The 26,831-nt window shown below is 41.9% G+C and overlaps 1 protein-coding gene across 6 annotated transcripts in view; it reads right to left on the bottom strand.

Moving 5' to 3' along the window:
• The window catches only part of kif21b (kinesin family member 21B), a 61,151-nt gene extending 35,779 nt beyond the window's left edge, over nucleotides 1-25,372 (bottom strand). For all 6 annotated transcript variants that reach the window (XM_068720085.1, XM_068720090.1, XM_068720089.1 and 3 more), the window contains exons 1-4: nucleotides 24,996-25,372; nucleotides 2,571-2,793; nucleotides 1,669-1,851; nucleotides 457-606 (exon numbers count right to left, since the gene is read on the bottom strand). In XM_068720085.1, the coding sequence (XP_068576186.1) occupies nucleotides 457-606; nucleotides 1,669-1,851; nucleotides 2,571-2,793; nucleotides 24,996-25,036 (597 nt within the window). In that variant the 5' untranslated portion in view covers nucleotides 25,037-25,372. The remainder of the gene's footprint in view (nucleotides 1-456; nucleotides 607-1,668; nucleotides 1,852-2,570; nucleotides 2,794-24,995) is intronic.
• Between the last annotated feature and the right edge of the window lie 1,459 nt (nucleotides 25,373-26,831).

Raw genomic sequence — 26,831 nt, 5'->3', positions numbered from 1 at the left:
TCTTTCCTTTAAACTCTTGATGCCAATCACTTCCACCAAATCGTGAAAAGGAGCTCCAGTTTTCTTATTTTGTTTGAGCTTCTACTTGAAATTATGGTCGGTGATCTGCATTAATTAAGAATATCTGAAAGCATTTAACATAGCAAGTAATGGGTGCAAAATTCAAATGTGCATTTGTAAACAATCAAAGCAAAAGTAGGCTTTTGTAGTATTGTGTTAAGAGAAGTATCAAATATGAAACAGACAAAGCCATAGCAGTGGATAGGGCTTTATGATCTTTAGAATTTCATAGTTTTATAAATTATAAAATGAAGGCGCCTCAAATAAAGGACCTTCAGACCAACACACATTAGCAGAAGAGTAACTGTGTAAGAATATATAGTATACAGAAATACTACGTATTGAAAAAGACTGATAAAAAGCATACGATACCAACACACACAAACATGCACCCACCTCCTCCTCAGAGTTCACCAGTCTAGAAGTGACTCCAGTGGTGTAAATGCTGCCACTGGCATCTTCATGGATCTTAATGTTGGACTTCCTGTTCCGATTCTCTGGATCTCTGGCTTCGTCGAACAAGTCCAGGACCTCTTCATTGTACAACTGCAAAAAAAGAAAGCACAAACACATATGCATAATTATACAATATATATATATACACCCAATGCTAAGGCAAATACTCAATTTTAACATAACATAATGAATTAATGAGTTTGTCATATGCTTTGTCATATGCTCCTCATGGTCTCCCATTTTCTCACAGCTGTGTTTCTTATTTACACACAGGTCAAAAGATTGACTCAGAAACTAAAGAGGGCAAGGGCCACAAGGGTCAGCCGAAAACTCAGCTGTTCCCACCTACTCCCAAACACACACACTCACACACACGCACGCACGCACGCACACACACACACACACACACACACACACACACACACACACACACACACACACACACACACACACACACACACACACACACACACACACACACATCTGTTAACCGTCAACAGAGATAACCTTGTGACCTGAGAATAAAAACACATGAACAGCAGAGAGCAGGACAAACAGAACAAATAAGAGAAAGCTAGAAAAAAAAAGTTATTGTTTATTTTATTGTAATTATTATTACAGAAATTGTATTAAAGTAATTGGATCATGCCCACACACATCCACATATAAATGTCTGCCCCCAGAGGCAACCCAAACATTTGCCTGCCAGAAACCTCTGGAGGAAATGATTACTTGTCATATTATCTCATTGCTCCTACACAAGCATCCCTCCCTCCCTCTTATCCCTCGCTCTTATCCATCCTCTACCACACAGTGATGAGGAATAATGTCCGAGGTAATGGCCAACATTAATCAAGACCAACAAAGCACAAGCAGACATTCCTGCCCATCTGTCATTGGGTTGTCTCTTCCTGTTTGTGGAAGAGGGGGCTGATCCTCTCGTCTCCCTGTTTTGTCCCATCTGGTTAGAGTTAATATGGACCAATAATCATCCCAACACACACACACACACACACACACACACACACACACACACACACACACACACACATTTGCAAGCAAGAATATCAATATGGCCCTGTTAAATTGTTAGATCAAGTGTGGTTGTACATGTGCTTTACATCCATTCACATCTACATGTGTGTCACCCACCTCTAGGAACTGAGCGCTGACTTTAAACTCGGGTGGCTGGATGCCGGCCTCCTGGGCGCGCACCCTACTGTTCTGGATTCCCTCAAACAGCTGGTGAACAGCCCGTGGGATGATGCCCTGCTCATGCTGGCCCAGGCTCATATCAAAGCCCGTCCCCATGGTGTAGGTCTTACCCGAACCCGTCTGAAAGACAGTTCATCAACCAAGATGAGATACAATTTACTGAGTACTCCAACCATCATACATCTATGTACTTAATCCTGTTTTCACATGCCTATATTGTCAGTTAATTAAACTTCAATAAACTGTGTTGAGGTGTGTGTGCTTTTATTCAACCAGAATATTTGGGCACCAGAGTATCAGAGTATCAGTTTTTTATCAGTTTTCCAATAAGTACCAGACATATAGATCAACATCATCTTAGTATAGCTGAACCTTTTACAGAGAAATCTCAGAGTAAATGTTCACAATAAAAAACAGTAAATGTAACAACAAAACTTAAAATATTCTAAATTAGTTTTGAAAAGTGTATTGCATGATAGTGACAAGCAGTGTGTGATTAATTAGTGTTTTATTTAGCTTGATTTGTTTTGCAGTTCCAAACTTGATATGAAACAGAATAATCAATCACAAATCTAGAAAACATATATTGTTCCAACATAAATCTCGATTAAATGTGTGTTTAAGATGTGATCTTCGCTATCTGTCAAATGTGTCATCAGTGTAACATGTGTATCACCAACAGGATTGGGAGCAGAATAAGATGGGTATTCAGGTTGCTTCTTTATTTTTATTCATATATTTCTTACTTATTAAAATATGATTTCATATAATATGATATATAACGACAAAAGTAATGGAACTATTTTCTAGAAATTCATTTAAAAAAAATCCCATCATACCTGCCCATAAGCAAAAACTGTTGCGTTGTAGCCCTCGAAACAGCCCTCAATGAGCTTGTAAACACAGGCCTGGTAGATTTGCTGCTGCTCAGAGTCGATGTCCAGCACAAAGTCATAGGTGAAGGCTTTGTCTTTACCCAGGAGGACTTGAGGTTCTCCAGGTGTGACCAGCGTGCACACATGACAGCCCTCTATCTTCTCCTTGGCCATCTGAGGACGAATCCTGGAGGAGATAAGAAAAGGACGGAGTGAATGGAGAAAAAAAAAGATTCTAACATCACAAATCAAAAAGTGTAATACGGGTGTCACTGTTTTAATGCACCGTGTAGATCCAGTATGACAATCTGATCCACAAGCTAGACACGCTCTGCTCTGACCTCATGATCATTTCGAGTGGAAACATTTTAAGTGGGATATGGTAATTAGGACTGTAAAATAATAATCTATTTAATAAGATATGACCTTTAAAACATCATAAGTTTTATTATAGTAAACATTTAATCAAATAATACATTTGTATTATGTTTTCTGCTGTTTCTGTATGCATTTTAAACATATTTTGGAACTGGGTTGCCATTGGTATCCATTGTAATTGTTGTGAAGCCAAACTTACTGCATGTTTTTAATGTTTGACACTCAAAACATTGAAGTATTACTTAAAACCTTGATTGTCACTGTTCATACAAGACCTGGGTCTGCAAACATCACTGCTGATCCACAGATTATGAAATGATGTACGCCATCAATTCAGCATTATATTCATATGACATTACCAGACTCCACACACAGACAGTTTTTTTTAAGGATCAAAGGGGGACCAGAGATAATGTATTTTATATTCCATAAATTGTCAAAACCTGGCGTTTACGTTACCCACAATGCAACAATTCACTTCCCTGTACAGATTTGGGTGTGTTTTGCTTGTAGTTGCTAATATAACTTCAAGCCGCTAGCCTCAGGCAGAGATCGGCAGCAGACTACAAAGGTCACTTCTTTCTAGCTCAACACCCTCAGATTTCTTTCATTTTCAAACTTGTAGTCTTCAGTATCAACCGACACAAATGGGACTGTATCCAACTTTCCAAGGATCCCTCTGGAGCCACGGAGGGATCCTTTCTCTGTTTGAGCTGACAATTAAGGCAAAGTAGAGTATGTTTTGGTTGCCTTATAAAAAAGTGTCCCATTGAGAAAAGCAGAATGTATATGGTTGAGTGGGCTAGTACATCTACCACACACTAACTTTATAGTCAGCTTACAGTAACCCAAAACATTTACTGCAGAAACTCATGTTCAGCCTTTTATATCAAAACCCAGCTGTGTCAGACTAACTAGGAAACTAGGGCTGTCCTCAACCAAAGAATTTCTTAGTATATTAATACTCACACAATTTTGTCAACTAATTGATTAGTTGATTTAATCAACAGATCTGTAAAACTGGGTGTCTCCACAAAGAATTGCATAAAAGCGTCACTTGTGTTTACCAAATCTGTTTCATGGAAATGAGTCCTTCAGAATGAAAAAAAGCATCGAAAAGAACGTTGTCAACTAAGACCCTAACTAGCCCTTTAGCTAACTTTGGTCAGGAACATGTTATATCTATATATATATATATATATAGAACAGGTTTTCATAACGTGTTTGTTAACATGTGTTTACTCACTCACACTATCCTCAAACACAGCTTTATCCAAAAGGGGCATTAAAATTAACCATCAATTTGATTGACTGCTCGAGGAACGTGTAGCAGACTGTGGCGTGATAGACAAAAGACAAACAAGACATTCGCTTCACTTTATAGAGTGGAACTAAACAGAAATCAGTAACAGAAGAACAGCCCTGAGGACAAAGCTCAAACACAGTACTTTTGTTTGTGCTGTTGATTATAAAGTCGGAAAAGTGTACGAAATGAGTAATGAGCCATAAAAAGGACAGTTCTGAGAGAAACTAGAGGAAGAGAGGCCACTGAAGATGATGTGGCAGACTTTGGCTGATAAATCATCAGCAGCTGTTAATCCTGCTGCTCAGGACTCAGAGTTCTGCTGGGCTTTCTTTCCTGACAGGTAGTTCATCGCAGTTAATTGCCTTCACCTAGCATCCCAGTTGTAAAATAATCCCTGATTTGATGAGTCTGAACATCGTTGAACTCAGTGACAGAATGAGGGCCGGGTATTTAAATTTAGGCTCATTTCTTTTATCTTGAAAGCCTTGCAGGCATCCCTGCTGATTAGAGGAGATGTAGCTGTTAAAGAAGTGACACTTTTTTACTTGCTTCTGCCGCAGCGCTAATTCATTGTGAGAAAACACTGCAGAGAAAACTGAGAGTAAACGCTATGTACATAAAACAGAAGATCTGTCACATGGCACCACTGTTAATCTTGGGCTTTCAGTGGTACAATGCAGACACAGTTGGGAGGTAATCACTTTAAGCTGCGGAAAAAGCTGTGAGCCAGCAGTATCCGAGCACTGGGTCCACCTCTACACATGCTAACCCCCCCCCCCCCCCCCCCCCCGTTCAGTCTTCAGGGGATGCAAATCAACTCCCCCGTACACAGTGAGATCGCTCCACAGACTCCCTTTGGGGTGCAACAACAAAGACACACACACACACACACACACACACAAGCTGTATAGAGTCATAAAAAAACAAGAGAAATCCCCAAACCCATACAGCTGCTATACGGATAGTGGGCACTTCACAAAGACCCACAGTAACTCAAGATACAAATACTGTACACACAGTTCACAAACAACCTAATGTACTATCTTCAGTTCACACATGGTTCCTCTCAAGCATGCATTAAGAACCACACCCACTGCTAACACTCGCAGTAATCCTTTTACCGCACGTTGTTATGGTGCTGCAGAAACACACACACATACAGCTGACAACAGCACTTTTTGGCCCTCTTTTAGGCCTTGAGGCGTCATGGAAGAGGGTCTTCCAGGAAGGAATTAAAGACATTAGAATAGTCCAACTCAGCAGTAGCATACTGACCCCCGACCACCTTATAATAGACAGTGAGACATAGAAAGCAGCTTGTAGACAGATGAGTCCTTTTTATTACTGGAGGTGACTTTGACACGGAGGTTAATGGATCTAAAACCACAGATCACACATGAGTCCGCTTTAAGCCAATTATGAACATAAAGTGGATATGGCAGGAGGAGAGCGCTGGCTCTGCACAATGGATTTATGAGAAGACAAACCGTGTCTCTCTCTGTGTGTGTGTGTGTGTGTGTGTGTGTGTGTGTGTGTGTGTGTGTGTGTGTGTGTGTGTGTGTGTGTCTGTGAGCTGCAGCTGTATTCTTCATTCTTCTCTCCTTGTCTTTTGTGTGCATTATTTATAGGTCAGAAGTGTCAGGTGTAACACTTGACAACTGACATTCAAATGAAAGAAAGAAAGAAAGAAAAGTATACCATGTAGAGTATGGGCTGGTAATTGTTTAAATAAAGCAAAAAATAAGTATATTGAGTATTACATCCATTTACTGCGACTCTCTTTAGAGGTACCGCATTTTGAAATCATCAGTCCTTCCCCCATTAAGATGATCAACTTTTCATCATCACTTACAGTGAAAAAGAACATACCCGTTATACTACTTTACTTTGTCTCGCATTGACCACTGACTGACTCAGAGAAGATCGGTCTCTGCTGTCTAATCTCTGATGCAGTACATAGAACAGACACTTTCCAATTCATAACTTCTACGTAACCCAACACAGCAGTTTGGTTTCACAATTTTGGTTTTCTTTTCAAAATTCCAGATAGAGAAATAAAAAATAATTTGTTTGGCCTTGAGTTAAGCTGAGACCCGAAAGCTGCAGTACATCAGTTGCAATGGCTGTTGGTTAAGTGGTCCACCTCTTTTTGGAGAAATTGAAGACCATAAATGTCTGCACAGAAATGTAATTGCAGAGGATGAAACCCACAGACTTTGGTGATCCGCTGACTTTTACCCTCGCACCATCATCAGGTCTCAATTTTACCTCCAAATACCTGTAAAACGAATAAGCTGTAATTTGTCATCAGCAATGCTAAACATTAAAACAATCTTTTGTATGCAGACATGTTACCATTGTCACTGTGGGCACGCTATGTTAGCATGCTAATATTAGTATTTAGCTCAAGTCAGTCATTTAAGTAATTTATCAAGCAAAGTTACAGCTTGTCAAATGTGACTATTTGTGCTTCTCTGTGTTTTATATCAAAGTCAATATTCATACATTTGGACTCTAGGTCAGACAAAACATGAAATTTAAAGACATCAGCTGGGGCTCTCTGAAATTGTGAAAATAAATGCTATTTCATACATTAATAATTGATCAAAAAGATTATAAAAAGACCGCACCATAATAAATAATCATTGGCTGATGCCCAAAGTATTCCAATTTAAAATATAGGCCTATGTCTACATTTATCACTCTACACGCTTCTTCTGAGCGTCTTCACACAAGGGTAAAACATTCCGAAGATGAGTATGGCTGACTTCAGGAAAGTCTTGACTAGCTTTATATCAAACAAGAATACACACACACACACACACACACACACACACACACACACACACACAACAAAGAGACACAAAGACAACAATGACAGCCCATCAGTTATTCACAGGGAGAAGAAATGGAACAGCTATAAATAATCAATTCACACACACTCATGATCACACCACGGCTCAGCTGGATGAACATTTAAGGCGGCTGTGCGAACAAAAGATGGGATCCATAACATTGATCGGAACAGCAAACATCACAGCAAACATCACACACACACACACACACACACACACACACACACACACACACACACACACACACACACACACACACACACACAAACTCAGACCACACACTCACCAAAGAACATTTAGCAGCTAAAAATAGCCCTTAACACTGCTACTAATGAGACAGAGTCGTAGAGGGAAACAAAGAGAAACAGATTGTGGATCCCTGATGCGGCAAATTAAGGCATTTATCTTTTCTCATCTTTGCACACAAATAGAAAAACGGTTTAAAGAGCCTGAAGACTAAACAGAGTCCATGAATGAAGCAACACACACACCTTTTTTTTCTTTTACTTGCATTCTTTATATACAGATGAATGTATAGGTAGGAACATGGTGTCTATACACTCATTATCCCAGTGTTTTGTCTGGGGCCCTGAACCTAGTTCTGTCAGACACACAAACAAACACACACACACACACTCAAAGTCAGAAACTCATTATCCACAAGCTCTGAGGGAATTCACTTATTACAATAATTATCAAACCCAATAGTGCTAATTAGGATCAGACCCATAAAAAAAACACACACACACACACACACACACACAGACAGAAAGACAGACACAGTGTAATTGCCATATCAAACCCTGATAGCTGCAGAAGTCATTGATGCAAGACTTGAGAGTGAAGTAATCTGCAACATGAGGGAGACTGTAAAGTCCTTGAGACCTTCCAGACATCTAGCAACACTCGTCATCCTGCCTTTCAGATTTCTTTCAAAGCTCATTAACAAGTAGACAAACCATCGTCTTCTACATGTTGAAAGCCATTGAGAGGAAATCGTAAAGCTCCCAATCTTTGATCTTACACCATCAAGTCTTTGTATGTATGCTTGTGTTAAGGTAATATTAAACACATGCATTGAGAAGTAACTGAAAAATCTGTAAAAAACTAATTATCTATAAAAAAAAAAAAACAGAAAACAAGATGATCTATAAGGGGGGAACTCGAGTTTGACATTTTACATATTTTGAGAAGCAGAGTTAATAATATTTAAATAAAATCACAAATACTTCAACACAAAGTTGTAATATTTGAGATAAAAGTCATAATTTTTTTGAAAAAAGTAATAAGAGATAAAAGAACTCAACCTTGTTTGCTTAAATTGAGAATTAATTTGAGAGACTATAATTCCAACTGTTATGTTGATGAACATGCTTTCTAAGGGTCATGCTGCATCTCCTGTCTTACTGAAAAAAAAGCTTTTCCTGATATGAAGGAACCATTTCATTAGTACCACAATATTTTCTCTATGGACACACTAACACACTACGAATGCTAACAGAGTCTCATTCTAGTGTTCAGTTTTGTTTTTCATTAGCTGGCACCCTTTAGGAGGGTTCAGTTTCCTTGGGAACTGCAACCACTGCTCTGGGACTTGTAATGTGCAATCATTTTATGTGTGTGAAAATATGTGTTTTTACACCAGTAAAACAAATAATGGTATTCTAGTGGTGCACATTGCAAGTTACAAAATGCTAATGCCCCAATTATCCAGTTATCTTCACCTGAAACTCGACTGCTGACCAACTATCCAATCACAATCCTGAAAATAGCCAGGACCAAATAACAAGGCAGTTACCAACAAGCCCAGGGTACCAATAAAATCAGCCCATAGCGAGAGCCAGTAATGCCTGTGTGTGTGCATTATTGTGTGTGTGTGTGTGTGTGTGTGTGTGTATTATTGTGTGTGTGTGTGTGTGTGTGTGTGTGTGTGTGTGTGTGTGTGTGTGTGTGTGTGTGTGTGTGTGTTCAGGCTCCCTAAACATTTAAAGAAGAGACCGGTGGTAGCCACACAGCTCATTTCCCTAATGTAAACACTTCAGTAGAGACACAGTACACACACACATAAAGAGACAGAGTTAATCGTATTCTCTTGAGCTGTGAGCGTTTCAGAGCTCTGTTGTCTCCCCTCCTGGCTCTGAGCCAGAGGAGGAAGCCAGCCGCTGTGTCCACGTTTCCTTTGACACCATTTATCAGAGGACATCATCTACTCTCCTCAAGTTTTCTCAATAAAGGACTATTCAATCTTTACCCCCACCCTCTCTCCCTGTTATTTGTTATCTTTTTGTTTAGCTTTATCATCTCGTTACAGGAAAACGTAATTTGGCTCTGCTTTTGTTCCTGTGCTCTTGTTCTCATCCTCACACCTCAGCCTGTTTCACAGCCCTCACGCAGTCTGTTGCCAGTGAAAACAAGATTATCGGGCCGAAAGCTTGAATGGCAGAAGCAGCATAGGGGCTTGTTCCATTTCCTGTCTCTTGATAACAGCAGAGACTAACCGCCTCACTTCCTGTCTTTCTTTCTATCGATCAAATATCACCTCCATAATGGAAAAACACATATCCATCAGTTGGTGTGAGACGCTTTGTGTCTGTTCCTTAACAACTGTTTTAAATGCAAACACACAGTTACCCCCTTTCTTCCAATAACTGTTGACAGACGACTAAACAGTCAGTACGCCATTCAGGAAAGGTTGTGCTTACAGGTGGAGAGTAAAAGTGACTCACTGTTAAAGACACATTGATCAGTGTTAAGGGATGGAAGATACAGTAGAAATGCACAGTAAAGCTGGTATAAAGACTCTGTAAATTAGAATTGATTTTGTTTTGAGGATCACGTTTTAAGAAGCAGGGAGTGCACTGATCTCAGATCGTTGTCCAAGTCTCCCAAGATCCTCTCATTGATGAGGATCAGAGAGGCTGAACCTGATGGAAGAGGGACAACAGACACATCTTCTTGCTTCCTTGCCTGTCCCATATTGAACCTCTCAGTTCTGTCTTTCCAAACAAAGGCAGACACCAGAGGTATTGTTTTGATTCATGTCACATACATATTTATGTTTGAAGCAGAATGCAATCAAGCAGAACTCTTGGTGTCTGCATACAAAAGATTTGATTTTCCACAGACAAATTCAATGAAGATGACAAAATCACAGCATTAAAGCTCCTCTAATCTTTTTGTTTTAACAGGAACAATCGTTAAAATGACTGTGTAATGTGGAAAGAGATAATTATCACCTGAGTCTGCAGGCTCCCTGAGGTGGACATTTTACGGTCTTTCATCTTATTGCTTTGGGTTTATGGCCCAAAATTTACTGTTTTGGACCAGTCTGGAAACTTTGAGTTTTTACAGATAGTTACAGTCAGATTAGCAACTTGACAATGGAGTTAAAGTTAAGAGACAACATCAACGACAGGATTGTTTAAAAAGTATGTTAAGTTTAAGTTTCACTGCACCACTAATAGACTAAATTTTTATTTTTGGACTGCGTCTGCATCATAAAACCAGATCCTGCCCTACACTCTCCTCTCCTGACAAACTAGGAGGTGGTGAGACTTAATAACCCCATTGACATCACGCTCATTAATTACCACTCAGCAGAGAGACGAGTGTTAAACCTGCCCTTGTATCCCCTCTACTCTCTGGCCCTCTCACACAACTCATGTCCTTTGTGTAATGACTGTTGGTCCTCACACAGTGGCCCCTGTGTCCTAAATAGTGAGCAAGCAGTGTCCATTAGACAATGTTCTCTAACAACTTGGTGCAAAACAACACCTACAGAGGAAGAGGGTTGTCAGGCAGGAGGAATCCATGTTTGTTCTATGTTTATCAGTAAATAAATGGTTGCATTTATGTTATCAAGTCCTCCACATTGAAAATACTTTCACGTTCCACAAAAACCCTGAAGAATATGTTGTTATGTACTGCATTGCCGGTCAAAACCCGTCTTTAATTGTTGTTCTAATGAACATTAACGGTGCTAAAAGGTGTTGCCCTTTAATTCTAAGCCTGCCAGTGCCTGTCTGTGGTTGCTACGTGGTTTCCCAAACTGCTTGAGGATGCATGCTGACTTCTCTGTACCACAGCTCCATCAAGCTGCTGGTGGGGTGTTGGCTCCACAAACACACCGCAGGCTCAATTACTCATAAAACCTAACAGCGCTTTGCAATAAACTACTGCACAAACACTTTCAGAAGGGGTCTCCATTTATCAAAACAGGTCACTGAAAATTATCTTAAAATGAACATACAATTATTTCTTGAACTACTTCAAAACTCAATGCTGTGCATGTCTATAAATTGTAAACCCTACCCATGACCAAAGAAACCATGTGGAAGCAACTCATCCGGTCATATTACACACAATAACATCATGTTAAAGGCCACCGGCCAGTGACAAAGATCATCTTATTACGATGAATACAAAAAGTGAATTTGTTTAACCAAACGCACGGACTACGATGACATGAGTGCCAAGTTTACAACCATATAGATACCAAATACAAGCCACACCTGAAATAAACTTCATCCAATCACAGTCTTGTAATGTTATTTATACTGAGCAGGACTGTCTGAGAAGGATTAACTTCATACAACCAGCCCATCAGAGATTACATAAACAGGACCACAGTGTCTCCATCTGGATCTGTTCGGTTTGCTTGTACCCCACCTCCGATTAATGCTTTGTCATTGTCGGAGTTCAGATTAGGATTAACACAACTGGCACAGCGGTGTGTGTGTGTGTGTGTGTGTGTGTGTGTGTGTGTGTGTGTGTGTGTGTGTGTGTGTGTGTGTGTGTGTGTATGTATGTATGTATGTATGTATGTATGTATGTATGCACACCCCAGAGAGGGATACAAACAGCATTTTCCAAAAATATTTTTTCCTTTATTTTTTTCTGCTAGAGTGAAAAGTATAGAGTATAAAGTCATGCTGTCCTATTAGTCACACATTGAAAACCATCTTTAAAACGATTTCCAAGATTAGAAAGAGTCCGACACTAAACATCTTGTGTGTGTTTTCTCTCATAGACTTGCCGTGACAAACCCAGCTGCACTCTTATCACTGTCAATGTGAGCACGTCACGGTCCCAATAGCCACTGGGACAAGATAACAAAGTTTAAAAATGTGAGAAGAAATACTACCTTAAAAATATTTTGAATAATAGTCATATTTCTCTGTCTTTTCTTATCGGAAAACTACAATAGTACATCTTAATGGATGTTACACCCAATCAGACTGTACACCCGATACAAAACTTCTGAAAAGCAGTCGAAGTGGAACTGTTTAACGCTCTTTGAACCATTTATCTCTCTCACTGTATCTACCTCTTTCTTGTTCAACTCAAGAGTCACACAAATAGAAAGACAGAGGGAACAAGAGAAAAGGGAAAATGAGAACACGAACAGTAGAGGGGGAATAATATGGCTATTCACGAAGATTGTTGCATGTTTGACATGAAAAGCCCTGAGAAGTCAGGAAATTGGCTTGGCCTATTTTGAGTTAGGAGCTCTGGGCATATCAGTAACTGTGGGAGGCCCCAAGGTGCAGCGATGGATAAAGGGGAGGCAGAATGTATGGATGTGAAAAAATACAGGTGTTTCAAGGTTGATTGATCAGTGGAGTGTCCCAAAAATTAGCTGACAAGTAAGACTCACAGAGGGCTTATATCTAAGCTAAACTGTACTGTTGATGGACCCAAACATATGTTTTATGTTGACATTTGATAATAAAACACAAAGTACAAGCTGATGAGAATGTCATTGGTGTTTAAGGGTTTTGGTCATAAACCAAAGTATTCGACAAATAACATTTTGGACCTGATGATATTGCTACATTAAAAGGTTTGGGTAATTACAATTCATCCTGACACAAATTTCTTGGCGATCCTTCCAATAGTGGACAAAAATGCCAACCTCATTGAAACACCAAGGGCAAAAGTCAGTGGATTGAAATCAATAATTGTTGGCTGAGAAATCATTTCTGGTTGCAATTCTTTGCTTCAATGTAAATGTATTCAGCACTAATGAACATCTTCTTGTATCCTACAGCTTTCATTAATTAAAGCCTATTCATCAAAGAGTTAGTGTAATACCAACCACGTATACAAAACACAAGCATATTTATCGTAATGGCTCCATTTTTGATAATTGAGCTACAGTAGGCATTTCTGTCCTGCTCCCCATTTAATCAGTCCTCCCATTGATTTTCTGGATTAACTGTCTGCAGTGATTCGGCACATCAACCCATCAACTCCCTCTCTCTCTCCAATCGACCTTCTCATCTCTCTGTCTCTATCCATCACAATCCATCAAAGGCACCTTTCCCCTAACATCTATGCCATGCTCTTATAGTAATCAGTTCAGCATCTTTGCATGTGTGTAATAGCAACACACACTCACGACAGGCCATTCACTAAAACAATCTGTCTCTCGCTTCAGTCTCCAATCCTCCACATGGGCCCGACATCACAGCAGGCTAACAGGCTGGTAGCCAAACACACACACACACACACACACACACACACACACACACACACACACACACACACACACACACACACACGCTGATCCAACACTCTCCAAGAGGATGGCAGAAATAGGCTAAGGGCACCTGGCTGTACTTTGTCCCTGGCAAGATGAGGTCATGTAAGCTATGAATGAAATAAGCTGGCATTAAAATAAAAGTGGAAGAGGGTTGAAACATGGCATTTAGTGAGCATTGACTTCTGATTTGAGGAGAAAGAATACCAGGACAAAAAGGAGGCGAGTGGACACAAAGGCAGCAGCGTTCAGAGAGTAAATGGCTGGCTCAGGTGGGAGCACAGGAAGAGAAAGCACTGACGAGTAGGGTTGGGTACCGAAAACCGGTGCCAATATGGTTCCTATACAACCGGTGCCTAGCGGACCGAAACGCAACGCAGATTTCGGTGCTTCCTTTCAGTGCCTGAGCCGATTGAAATACTGCCACTGGTGGCCTAAAACGGACGTTACAGCCAACATAAGCATCACCTCACTTGCGCTAGTTAACGTTACACTACTCTGATGACTCCGTCCTGGCAGCAGGTAACGATAACCTACTGTTGTAGAGCTACAGTAGCTAGCTAGCCATCAACCTACTAACAGAGAAAATGCCGAAAGGTAAACGGTCAAAAGTGTGGCTGTATTTCGCACTAAAAGGCGTGCACCGTGTTCGACTGCCTGCGTGAGCGGGAGACCGTGCCAAGCACCACAGCGGGCAGTGTGGGCCTCCCTGGCCCCGGCGATTTGGTAAAGAAGGCTCATTTAACAAAAGGGAAGGTGGAGGAACTCCACAGGTCTGTGACCAAATGTGTGGTCAAGGGACTGCGTTCTTTTTCCACTGTGGAATCTCCATGGTTCAGGGAAAAAAAAGTGATGTGAAAACAATATTTGCATCAAATCTGTTCCATTAAGACAATTCGTCAAAAAGACTAATAAATATCCTCAAATTTATTTTATACAGAGAGATGACCACTGCCCTCAATCCTATACCGACCCCCATCCAGCGATGATCTGTCCAACACACTAGTTCATCCCTGTGTGTACAGGCCTCATCACACCATCTGAGAGGACATGCAATTAGTCAGGAGAGGTGTCGTATTCTGCCAGAGAAGGCAAATATGCTCATATTTCTGCAAAAGAATTGAAGTGCTGAATGTGTGCAATGCGTAAATGGGAAAGCAAAGAAAGCAGCGCACATTAGAAGCAAGCGTGTGACAGCGGTCACAGGAGGCTGGACCTGGGTGAGGACAGCTGGCTCGCACAGGTGGTGGCAGGCAGACTCCAAGTGGACACCTTCTGCTACTTCCATTTGGCGTCCGTCTCGCCACACTGAGACACACTGATTCTCCCAGGGCGCCTGGTGCAACCTGGAGCTTTCAGTCACATCATGTGATCTTCATCAGCAAGATGATGTTTACCCAGTAGTCATGGAATTTTAACATTTCTTCTGAGCACTTTAAGGTCTCCTCTTCAATGTTGGTGTGGCACACCCAAAAATGTGACCACATTGATGTTCATTTATGATTTAATTTGTCAGTTTATTTTGAATGATTTAATATGTTAACATGTTATTGAATTACTAAATGTAATTAGAACATATGGACCGTACAAAAGGACAGTTAAGAATTGCAGCGCCTCGGGAGGAACTGTTGACACCGGAGCAGTTGCGCGCAGGTTACTTTAGGGGTGACTCCTGCGCGTTCCTCAGACGTATTCCGGAGAAAGAACCGACTGCCTCTTGTCCTCATCTCTGCCGAACGTTACTTGTGTCCTACAGGATATTAATTTTGTTGCTGTGGTACCATTCCTGGGACCCGTAACATTGGCATCAAAAAAGGTGAATCTATCTTTAGATTTTGGGCTCTGAGAAACCAAAGACTAAATGAATCAGTTAATTGAAAACATTTGAGAGATTATTCAGTATTGAAAGTAGGTGATAGTTGCAGCCCTTCTCTAATGTTTAACTCTAATGTTTAAGCTACATCCTACGTCTCAAAAGCATTCATATCAATTCCATCTACCGTTTTAGTATATAAACTGGTGTGTGAAAAATCTCTCTATTGTAGCAGAATTGAGAATGATGACATACACACACAAACAACCACACCATCTATAGAGGATATTCTCTGCTTCCTGGATTACATCTGATGCTGCACTAGCAGTCTATTCACCTCTACACTCAGACATACAATAGATGTGAGCCACTGTTCATGTCCTTTGTATTAACCCTATCTATGGTCCTAACCTCACCGACTGGCGGCCCTGTGGCCCGAGGCACCGCTGCAAATTGGTAACCGGCGATAAGGGAGAGCAGGGCTCACACACATCGTGCTCATTGGTTTGACTGGTTGTGTTCGCATGCAATGTCGCACGCTGGAGCAACATGGTTCAACGATGTTCACAAGCGTTTTCTTAACTGAGCCAGACTTCAAGGACGGAGATGTCCTACATTGTCTGGAAAGGGCTGGGTCGACTGCAGAGATCCACAAAGATCAATTCACTCGCTCCTTCAGCAACTTAAAAGACATACACTGTCATCGTAAGTTTAAGGTCCATCTTGATACACAACTGTGGCCTCGTTGCTTTCTTTTTGTCTGCTGTCCTTGTTGAAATCAAAAAGATGAATAGACATCCATGTCCTGTGACAACAAACCAGCAACTTAAAGGTAGAATGGGAAGTTCTACTTCAGAGAAGGATCTGTGGGACATTTTTAGGGTCTTGAATATCACATTTTTATGCTGATAGTACCAGGTAAAGTGAGACAGAGCTGCGTGGCGACGCATGAAATTGGACACAAAGTGAACATCAGCTTTAACAACCGAGCCGCCACAGATTTTATTTACTGTCTAATTCTCAGACAGACTTGTCACACTCTCCTCATACGTACAGGTCTTTAATGTAAACTTCTGATACTAAGATACTATAAATTCATTAGTAATTCATACTGGTAATAGTTTTAACTGAGTAAAAATAGAAGACTTATTCAAAACACCAGAGCAATTTCATTTTCTTTGATCATCAGGGCGTGAACTGCACCCCTCACTAAAGGAAATTAACTTCTCACCACTGTCAAAGACTAGCTACCATCATTCATTTTCAGACGAGCATCTCTCATTGTTACAGGGGCACATCAGTCCGCACCATCGGAGCTGATTCTGGGTCAATCCCCACCCCACTTCCTCATCCCCCATCTCATTTCCCCTCCCTCCCCCCCGCGTCTGCTCTGTCTGCCGCTCCATGGGGGAGGAGGAGGCAAGAAAGAATCAAATTAGCTTCCTTTCCTACATCTCCGTGACAGACGGCCTCGTCAAGGTCAGGGAGGTGTTAGCTGATTTCTGCATGATTCCAATTAACTCCAACGGCCTGAGAGAGGAAGCACTGGCTATTAAGATAACATTTGTTTGTTTTTTTATGGATACTGGATGCTTTTAGCCAAAGTGCTTCTTCGTACCATGAATGTGTATAATTGCGGTCTGAGCCACCTTGTAAATACCTAGAACTTGGAGATTGTTAGTGATTTACTCAACTAACAGAGCACAAACTATTTCCCAACATTGATCCGGTGTGACACAAAATTATGGCAGTGGGAAAGTGGGAGACCCAGTATGGAGTTCATAAAAAGGTCGATGATTAAAACACAATGTCAACAAGAAGTCCTTAATAAACACAATGAGGCAAAACATGTGGTTTAGTTTACTTTTAATTGTCCAGAGTTCAGCACACTTAGAACTAAAGCACATGTGAAAAAAATGTTCCCCATGTGAAACATTTTCAATATCACATATGTGCCTGTAGTATGCCAATTCTTTCACATGGGAAACATCTGAAAACCACGTGTCATGTTTTTTTTCTCTATTAGTGAATTCATCACATGTTATGTGTTTAACTTGATATAAGGTGTGAAATTGATGTTTTCACACATGGTGTTCACAAGTGAAATATCTGAAAAGACCTTTGTGAAGTATTCAGACGTGAAATGGTGTTTCACAAGTTATCTAACAGTGTAGAGAGAAAAAAAGACACCAATACTATGCATCATACCATATTTGTATGTATTTCAAGAATATAAAGGTGCGTCAAACAAACACACAAGAGTCCAAAACCTGTGGTTCTGGTCCCCTTTTTTATTCACACTCTGCCTACAACGCACGCTGCTGAGCTGCAGACTGCTGCCATGACTCTGCTTGTCTGTCTGCCTCCCTGGAGGGCTGGTTAGCATTAGCACCAGCCCAGCCTCCGACTCTGTCAGACAACATTTAGCATGAGTGCTAATGTAGCCAGCCACCACGTCTGTCTGTCTGTAGGAATGTGTACTTAGCCAGGGGGCTGAAGACCTTGCTTTTCTGTCACGTACATGTGCACACATGTTTGTTCTCTTTAAATACCTGCAGAACTATTTGAGGTTATGTGATAAATAATATGACATTACTAGACTTTTCTTTTCAGTATTATTACTGTATATTTCACTTTTTTTTTTTAAAGAAAGATTGTCAACAAGACAAAGAGTCTACTGTCATGTTAGCAAGCTTTGCTAGACGCACAGCGCCGATTTAAGCTGAACGCTAACATTAGCATGCTAACAAGAGCATGCTAACATGGTTACAATGACAATTTTAACGCGCTTATGTTTAGAAGGTGTAATGTTTACCGTGTTAGCCTTTAGAGTGTTAGCATGCTAATATTTGCTTATTAGCACAAAACACAAAGTTTTGCAGCTATTTGGTCATAAACCAAAAGTAGCAGAAAAATTAAAATAGATCAATTTAAAGTTTTTTGCTTATTTAGTGATAAAATCAGCCGTTTTAAAGCCTCGTCCTGCTGTCATCTCTCTCCAAACACACCCAACTACACAAAACAAACTCAGAGACACAAACTCCAGCAGTGATTAAGCTACTTAGCGCTGAAGGTGATTATGGGCCAGCTGGTCGCACGCGCACGCACACACACACACACACGCACACACACCCTTCATATCTGCATAGCAGACACTGACAGCAGCTCTAGTGAAGTTCTAGTGAAGCATGCACACAAACACATAGTACACAGTCTGGCACAAATTCAGGTCTTCACATCTTTTGTCTCATCTATAATATCTACTCTTCCTCAACGAGCTGAATATTAATAAATCCATTTAAGATGGACACAGTGACAGAGAGGCTGACCTGCTTAGAGTGTGCAATGCTTAAAGACACACAAAAGCTATCAAGTGATTAATAATTATACACTCCTATCACTTGTTTACTGGCAAGCCATGTTATATTTCTAGCACACGGATTAAAAAGCAGAAGAGAATATCATTTTAGATTGTTTAGAAAGAACATGCAACATTAAAATAGAGAAGTAAATAAACTCTTTACAGTCTAGACACAACACCTCTGTCTCTTCCTCCCTCTGTGGGAATATGGCAAACACATGCAGCTGCGCCCAAATTATTCATACACACGATGCTCAAACGCACACACACGTCCAGGCAGACACGCAGTGATTGCATGTTTGGCTAAGAGCTCATATTTGCACGCCACAGTAGCCCCTTTGACAACAGAAGAGACACTTGCTCCTTTTTCCACTCCGCCCAACTCTGTCCCTTAATCTCTTTGATTTTTCTTTGTATTTGTTGTGTTGAATTGCAGGAAGCATCGCTCTTTTCAAAGGAGGGAGAGCAGTTTATAAAACAAAGACGACTTCAGAAATAGACTCTGCGAACCTCTTTCTTTCACCCCTTCCTCTCTACCGTACTCTCTAAAAATATAGCCTGTTCTTCATCCCCATTTACCCTCCAAATCTCTGCCCTTGCAGTGTGTCTTTACATGCATATAAGTGTGTATGTGTGCGTATGTATGCGTGTGCGTGTGTGTGTGTGTGTGTGCGTACGTGCGTGTGTGCAAACTCAGCACAGAGCACAAAGACCTGCAGTGACATCAGACTCATTCACACTGTGTCCTCTGTCTACGCTCAACCGAGAGGTGCTCTGTTTAAAGGGCCTCTGCTACGCCTCATCACTCTCACACACACACACACACACACACACACACACACACACACACACACACACACACACACACATCCCCTATGACTCCTAAATGACCACAACAATGTCAACCCACACTAATTGGTTATTTGGTTTATCAAAATATTCAGATCACAGATTACTTCCACCAAAATGCTAAAGAATCAATAAATTATTTTCTGTGCTGACCACACAATCTATAGAAAGGTTATCTTGTGTCCGAGCTGCATGAATGATTATAGTTAGGACTGTTTAGAAGGCCAGCAACTGACATATGATGAGACCCGGATAACAGAAAAATGCAAATGTTCATACTGAAGCACCTTTCATTCCTTACTGAATTCAAATGGATGAATTCAAATAAATACAGATGGTGTTGGTGTGTGTGTGTGTGTGTGTGTGTGTGTGTGTGTGTGTGTGTGTGTGTGTGTGTGTGTGTGTGTGTGTGTGTGCGTGTGCACGTGCAAGAGAGGGTGAATAGAAGGTGGTAGGAGCTGAGGAGGGGGAGAGAAAGCTGGTGACCTTCCAGCTTTTTGGTAACAGTTCCATGCTGTATTTTGCTCACAGTGCAGACGAGCTTGAGCAAGGGGAAATAAAAGGATGAGGCAAGTTTGAGATGACGTATCGTCATCAGAGAACACTGTTAGCACACCCGGCACACTCAATGTGGGTTTTCCATTTTTTATATCAGGAACAACAGGCCCCTTTTTGTCTCAAAAGAGCAGGAAAATGTATTTTATAAAGTAAAAAGTCATGCTCTCATTCAGCCTACAGAACAGAAGACTGATTCCTAGAAGGGTTTTTTTTTTTTGAGGATTCAGTCTTAACTGAACTGTGTCAACAGGCTCATCAGCAGTTCATAAAGCAGGAAGTGAGCAGGAAGTGTGGATAGTCCAGTGACAGAGCTCACAGGAAGTCATTCTGCCACAGCAGCACACCATTTGGGAGAGCACACCCGTTGCACAACTCATTTTAATGCCAAAGCCTAGGCCAAGTCCCGAATATTTCCAATCAATTGGTTTAAATATACACGCTATGGGGTAATAAATTCCACCCTATCAATCTCTATACATAAGCACCACTTCCCTCATAGTCAGGCCTTTTCAGAAACACAGTCAAATACCTCTATTGTACACCTGTCAACAGATGTGTCATTAAGAGGAGTTGTGTTTTTGTTTGGAAAACCAGGATTAAACGTCGTAGCTCGGCAACGTCTCTAACTTCTTTGTCCTGCAGACCTTTCGCACCTCCTTGGCCACAATCTGCTTGTAAAGCCCCTGAGCCTGAAGGGCCCGATTATGCAACAGTTACTATAGGTGATAAACAAAACACTCTGTATTAGTCTTTTTAAGCCCATTACTGACTGGGACTGTTCGGATTCTTGCCTTCCACACATCACTGTGTCATTTGGTTTGAACATGACGTTCCTATCAGCTTTCAGGTCTCATGTCAGAGCATACAGAACACACAATGCTGAGCCACTCTAGACAGGGCAGCTCACACAGAACTGTTAGGTCTATTAGGTTTGAAGGGGGAACAATAAAACACAAAACATGTGACCAGCAGGTCAGCGTGAGGAGGAAGTGATGTGCACAGCTGTGGACGGCCAACTTGGGTGTGTGCTCTGTCATGTTTCCTGCTCCTCTTCCCTTGGTAGCGGCCAAAATTACTGATCAGAAACAACATCAGTGGCGACTCCCAACAACAAAACAAAACGGCTTTCGCTTTTCCTGGCGGCCCGGGGACTGTAAATCTGAAGCAAGCCGGTCAATGGGGGGATAAATGTTGAGACCAAGTGTGAGAATGCATTCATGAGGAGATTACATTGCAGCACTACCCTGTGACAAGTGCATAGGCTGATGCCTTAGTCTCTCACACAAAAACACATACACCCGTTTCCCCACCAGAGTCCAGCCATTTTTAAAGAGCACCCCCCCAGGGAGATGTGTAACCCAGACAGAGCCTGTGTGGCAAACTGGTAACACACACAGGAAACAGGCGAGACTGGGAGCCTACACGGGACATTCGTCCTGCAACAAAAAAAACTCCCATTTAAAAGGCTTTGTGTATCAGCTGTGAGGGGCCCCTTCCGCAGTTGTATCCCGTTACTCCTGTTTTATTTTGAAGCCAGTGTTTTGGTCATGGGGTGGCTTAAGTCTGCAGCACTTTTATAGATTTATAAAAAAAAAAAAACGTCTGTGTTTTTGCAAAGCACCATTTTGGTCTGGCTGATCAACATGTTAGCAGAGGGCCGGAGAGATAAAAGCCTCATGTTCATGCTCAGCTCCCTCGACCTTCAAGGTACGTCTGCATCACAACTGTCCACAATACCGCAGTTTTCCATCTGTGGGGTCTGAAAGAACACTGGATATTTTGTGCTCAGTTTCCAAAAGATTTTTTTATTTTTCATTCAGCGTCATTGCTGTCATCACTTGAACCACAAATGCATGAAATACAAAGGACTGAGGAATCATTGACTTGTGATTCCTCAGGTCATTTTCCAGCACCAGCTTTCAGATTACACAGCGAGGAAAGTCTTGAGGAAGACTCTGTTAAGGTGAGAACATCAAGCAGCAGTCACAAGTTCAGAGACCACAAAAGCTCTGAACAGATTGGTCTTTGTGTCTATTTATACAAAACTATGAAGGCTGACTTAGCACTTTAGTGGAAGACAAGAGTCACTCGCAGGTCTGAAATGAGTAAGTGGCAGCGCTGCAGAGAAACGGCAAAGAGATTGATACGCAAATGGGAATTTACACACTGCTCGTAACTCTCACGTCAAGTTAAACCCAACATACGTAGCAAGCACACACAAGTGAAATTATTGACATTTATAACAGCAACATAAAGCTTTCAATCCGGGGGAAATGCAGCACTCAACTTAACATCAACGAGAGGAGGGGGCCCCCTCGAGACAAAGTAAAACCGTTCATATGTCGGTGTGTGAATATGATTATGACTGTGCGTGTGTGTGTGGGGGTTCAAATGGGTGAGACTCAGGAAATGTAAGACTTCTCATTCTTATATCCTGTTTGCATCTTAGCTTGTTTTTAAGTGAATGCAGCAGTTTGAAGATGAAACAGCCAAGCCAGAAGCAATTTAACGACGGTCACTTAGTAGGGAGTTCCATTACATGCATAGCGTCATGTTTGACTGCAATGCAGAACTATTGACTTAAGTTAATGTGTGTGTGTGTGTGTGTGTGTGTGTGTGTGTGTGTGTGTGTGTGTGTGTGTGTGTGTGTCATATCCACATCCATTCCTGAGGCAGTCAGGTCTGAATATAGGATTGTAGGTCATGTCACTGGTTATATGGCCATTGTTTAGGGAAGGCAGTGCAGATATTCAGGAAATGGATACTGGCGATACTCAGACTGTGTGTGTGTGTGTGTGTGTGTGTGTGTGTGTGTGTGTGTGTGTGTGTGTGTGTGTGTGTGTTGGTTGGCCCACATGACAACCTCATTGCCCTCCAAATGCATACTCACACATGCACACACAAACACAGAGTCCCAAGCTTTATGCAGCCTGCCCGAGGGCTGCACAACATGGGAGCAATTATACACACACCATCCTCTCTTATCAGCAGCCGACTTTCTCAGGAAAAAAAAGACGCATGGCGATCATTGGGAAAACAGTCGCTTATACGACAGGAAGTCATCCTTCTCTGTGTTTATTTGTGGGCTTCCCATTTCCTGTCAGACGCTTTTGGGGGCATTTGCAGTGCATGTAAAACACACACACACAGATCACACACGATGAAAAGGAGTAGCACTGGCTCGCCCACTAGCCTAGTCATGTAATTACACAAACTCTGTTTAATTACAATGTGATGTTTGTGCTAATAAAACAGTTTTGACAATATGCTCATACACTGACAATCATGTCAATATTTGCATCACAAAAAAAGACGGGGACAGCTAAACACACAGGCGTACCGGTGGTGTGTGAAGCCGAATCTGTCACCTTCACTCATTCAGTTACAATTACACAACAAGCCTCTTTCAGACTTCAATCAATAACTTCAGTTGAGCAGCAGCCACCAGCTGTCTTTTTGGCTTCTCTTTTCACCTTCTCTCTTTGCTTTTTCGCCAACACACGACCCACCCCACATCCTGTTACAGTTGTCGCTGTGAGCGCGCACAAAGGAGATCCACTCAGCGGCTGATTGACAAGTGACTCTGAAACCTCCCCTGGGGAAATGGGGCCATCGGTTGTAAGGTTCATCTTAAAAAGGGCTGCTCTACTGTGCCGACCCCCCCATCCTCAACCCCCACTAGGTTGGATCAATGGTTCCCAAACTGAGGTTGGAGGACCTCAAAGGGGTCCTTTGCAAAGGAAGAGTTAAATTTCACTATTACTTTGTTGCTTTACATTTGCACAATAAGAGAGGGTGTAAAGATGGCTGTTTTCTCATAATCTTCTTATAAAGGATTGTCAGTATGACCAATGGGGACTCATTAGCCGATTGTGACCGGCTCTGGGAGGGTCTGAGAGGACAGTGGGTCTGTCAGACCACCGCCTCAGCCCCACACACACACACTGCAAAAAAAACGCATGATTACAGACACAGACCCAATCACACTCCAGTCATACAGGCATGCAGTGTCAGCACGTGCACGTTTAAGTGATCCCTCCCAACATTTAGTCTTGGCACACACAATTAATGGGTTGCTAATATCTCCTTACACAAATCCAAAAGCTGCTCTGCTGCCTGAGCTTTTGGGTGCATGTCCAACAAAGGCAGTGAATGACACAGCTCTGAAGGACAGCATCTCTTTGTGCTCGATTCATTTTTATTTTTTTTTAAACAGCACAAGCCTCTGGTTTCAAAGCCTGGCTGCTGCCATACACATGTAAGGTGCTCACTAAACATCGGTATGACAAGAAGAGACTGCATATAGTTGTCTGTAAGAATAATAATACAGAAAATGGTTTGAGGAGAAACGCCCATTCTCCTCCCTGCACCTGGCTGCAGCTGTCCTTGTCACTTCATCCAATGTTAAATAATGAATGGAAGCCGCTGATACACATACACAACGGACTAATGCCCTGGAGAACTTATGCCCTCCAAAATGAAAACGGAGATGGTGGCACATGCTTTGCCTTATCAATACCGTGCAGAGCACCACCCATGTATTACAAAACAAGGTGCTCGCACTCTTCTCTGTAGCTGTTATCTCACAATGTGCAGAGAAGGTGAGGAGTAGTGAAATAACACTATAGGGTTTTAGCAGAATGCATTTAACGGCTCGCCAGGAGTCACAGACACAATATGGTCTGCTAAGGTCGGCAGATTTCCAGCATGCACACGTCGGAGGCTTACCTCAATGCAACCTTCACACAGCAGTCACCCTGGCTCGCCATTGTCGCTTTCAGTGTCCACCGGCGGGATGTGGAGGAGTATTTCGGCTGTGTTGGGTTTTCGGTGTGCGCGTGTGTAAAACCGTGCGGTGCTGCGGCGGTGCTGCTGGGCGTCTCAGGTCAGCGGGACAGCCGTCAAGACCTGCCGACGATGAGCTTCCTCATCGGGACTTCTCCTGTCTTCTTCTTCTTCTCCTCCGCTGTGCCGCTCATTTCTGGCTCAGTGGTGTTTTGTCACATCGCTGAGTTTAACACGCTTTCTCTTTTTGTGTGTTTCCGTGATGTGTCTCAGTCGCTACATCCTGTTTGAAGTGCGTATGAGCGAAGCTTTAGAGCGCTCCTCAGACACCACACCGGCTCTCTGTGAGAGACGCTATCACGTTGAATCGGCGCTGAGACCGTAAAACTGGAGGGGATGCTGCTGCCTTCAGGGGCTGTCGGAAAAATTCAAAACTCCCGTTGGAGGGTTCGCGCAGAAGGGTATATGGCCTCTCCAAAATGTATCAGTGCACTACATGGGATCATGGGGGATAACTCCGCCCAGAACTTAGATTAAAGGAGAAAATGGTGAATAAATAATTATTTACCACTTGGCACACTCAATACATTACCATGGATACCAATAGAAGCTGGCTCAGCTGCTGATATGTTATGCAAATACAAAGCATCCAAGAAATAAGAAAAATGTGCCGGCCACACAAAGTATTCCGTTTTTTTGCTTAAAGGGGTATTCAAGCAATGTCACTTCCATAAAGAGACATATTAAAACAACAATAGTCCAAATTGATGTAGCAGAGGCCAAAATAAACCGACTTTCAGTGTTGCTCAGGTTCCAAAAACACTGTATCTTACATTTCCAACGATGCAACCGGATCGCATCTCCACCTTTTCAAACCCCAGAGTGTCTAAAACTCAAGTTTCAAGCCCAGTTTGGCTGTTTTAAATTAAACTTCACTTTCTGTGACAACATAATAATACAAGGAGCCCTTGAAAGCAGCATAATCGCAGTCGATTGACATACAGTTGGACTAACTGCTGTATTAGCCCCACCACTATCGAACATTATTGACCAATCAGCGGGCTCGATTGGCCTGTGTGGCCCCGCCCAGCGGCTCACCCACAACGGGCTGCACAGATCACACACCTATAGCACACCGACTGCCGGCGGCGACATCTGAGGTCAGTTAAACTGTCATAAACAGGGGGAGACTGTTCCCATGACGGAGAGGAGGGGCCACCGGTTTAAACGCCTTGAGGTCAAAGGTTGAAACTCCTGCGAACGTTACTATGTTCTTGCAGAAGTTGGAGTTAATGTGCCCTGGTTTGAATGGGAGTTCCACATCTGCTCACTTCCCTCTCCTGCTGAGTCAGATTTCTTGAAAAGGAGAACTTGAAATACTTTCTTTAAGTTGAGTCAAACAGACACGATGCTCTTTAACCGTCTCTTTTGCTCTCTCCTCAATATTTATTCTCGATCTATACCACCAACTTCTCCTTAATACAGTTTCCTCTCACAGGTTTCTGTTGGACTTCTTTAACTGATCCATTTCAAGTGACTTTACCATATGTTCAGTGCCACTGCAGCTGTCAGTGATGATGCCAGTGTATTTAGCAAGATTCAAATCTACACTTGCGGAGAAAACTCCAATTTATCCAAATCCTCAGCCTCTTCATTATCCATGACTCATGTTGAATACTGACAAAACAGTTTGCCAATGACAGTCATGTCTTAACTGCAGCAAGTTATTTCCCAGCACCGTGCAGTTAACGATTTCACAATTCTAGAAACATACAATTT

Source organism: Cebidichthys violaceus, unplaced genomic scaffold, assembly GCF_023349555.1.
Source record: "Cebidichthys violaceus isolate CVI_PGR_0920_01 unplaced genomic scaffold, fCebVio1.0.p SCAF_25, whole genome shotgun sequence".
NCBI lineage: Eukaryota > Metazoa > Chordata > Actinopteri > Perciformes > Stichaeidae > Cebidichthys > Cebidichthys violaceus.
Note: the sequence above shows the minus strand (reverse complement) of the source record. Positions and strands in the feature narration are given on the sequence as shown.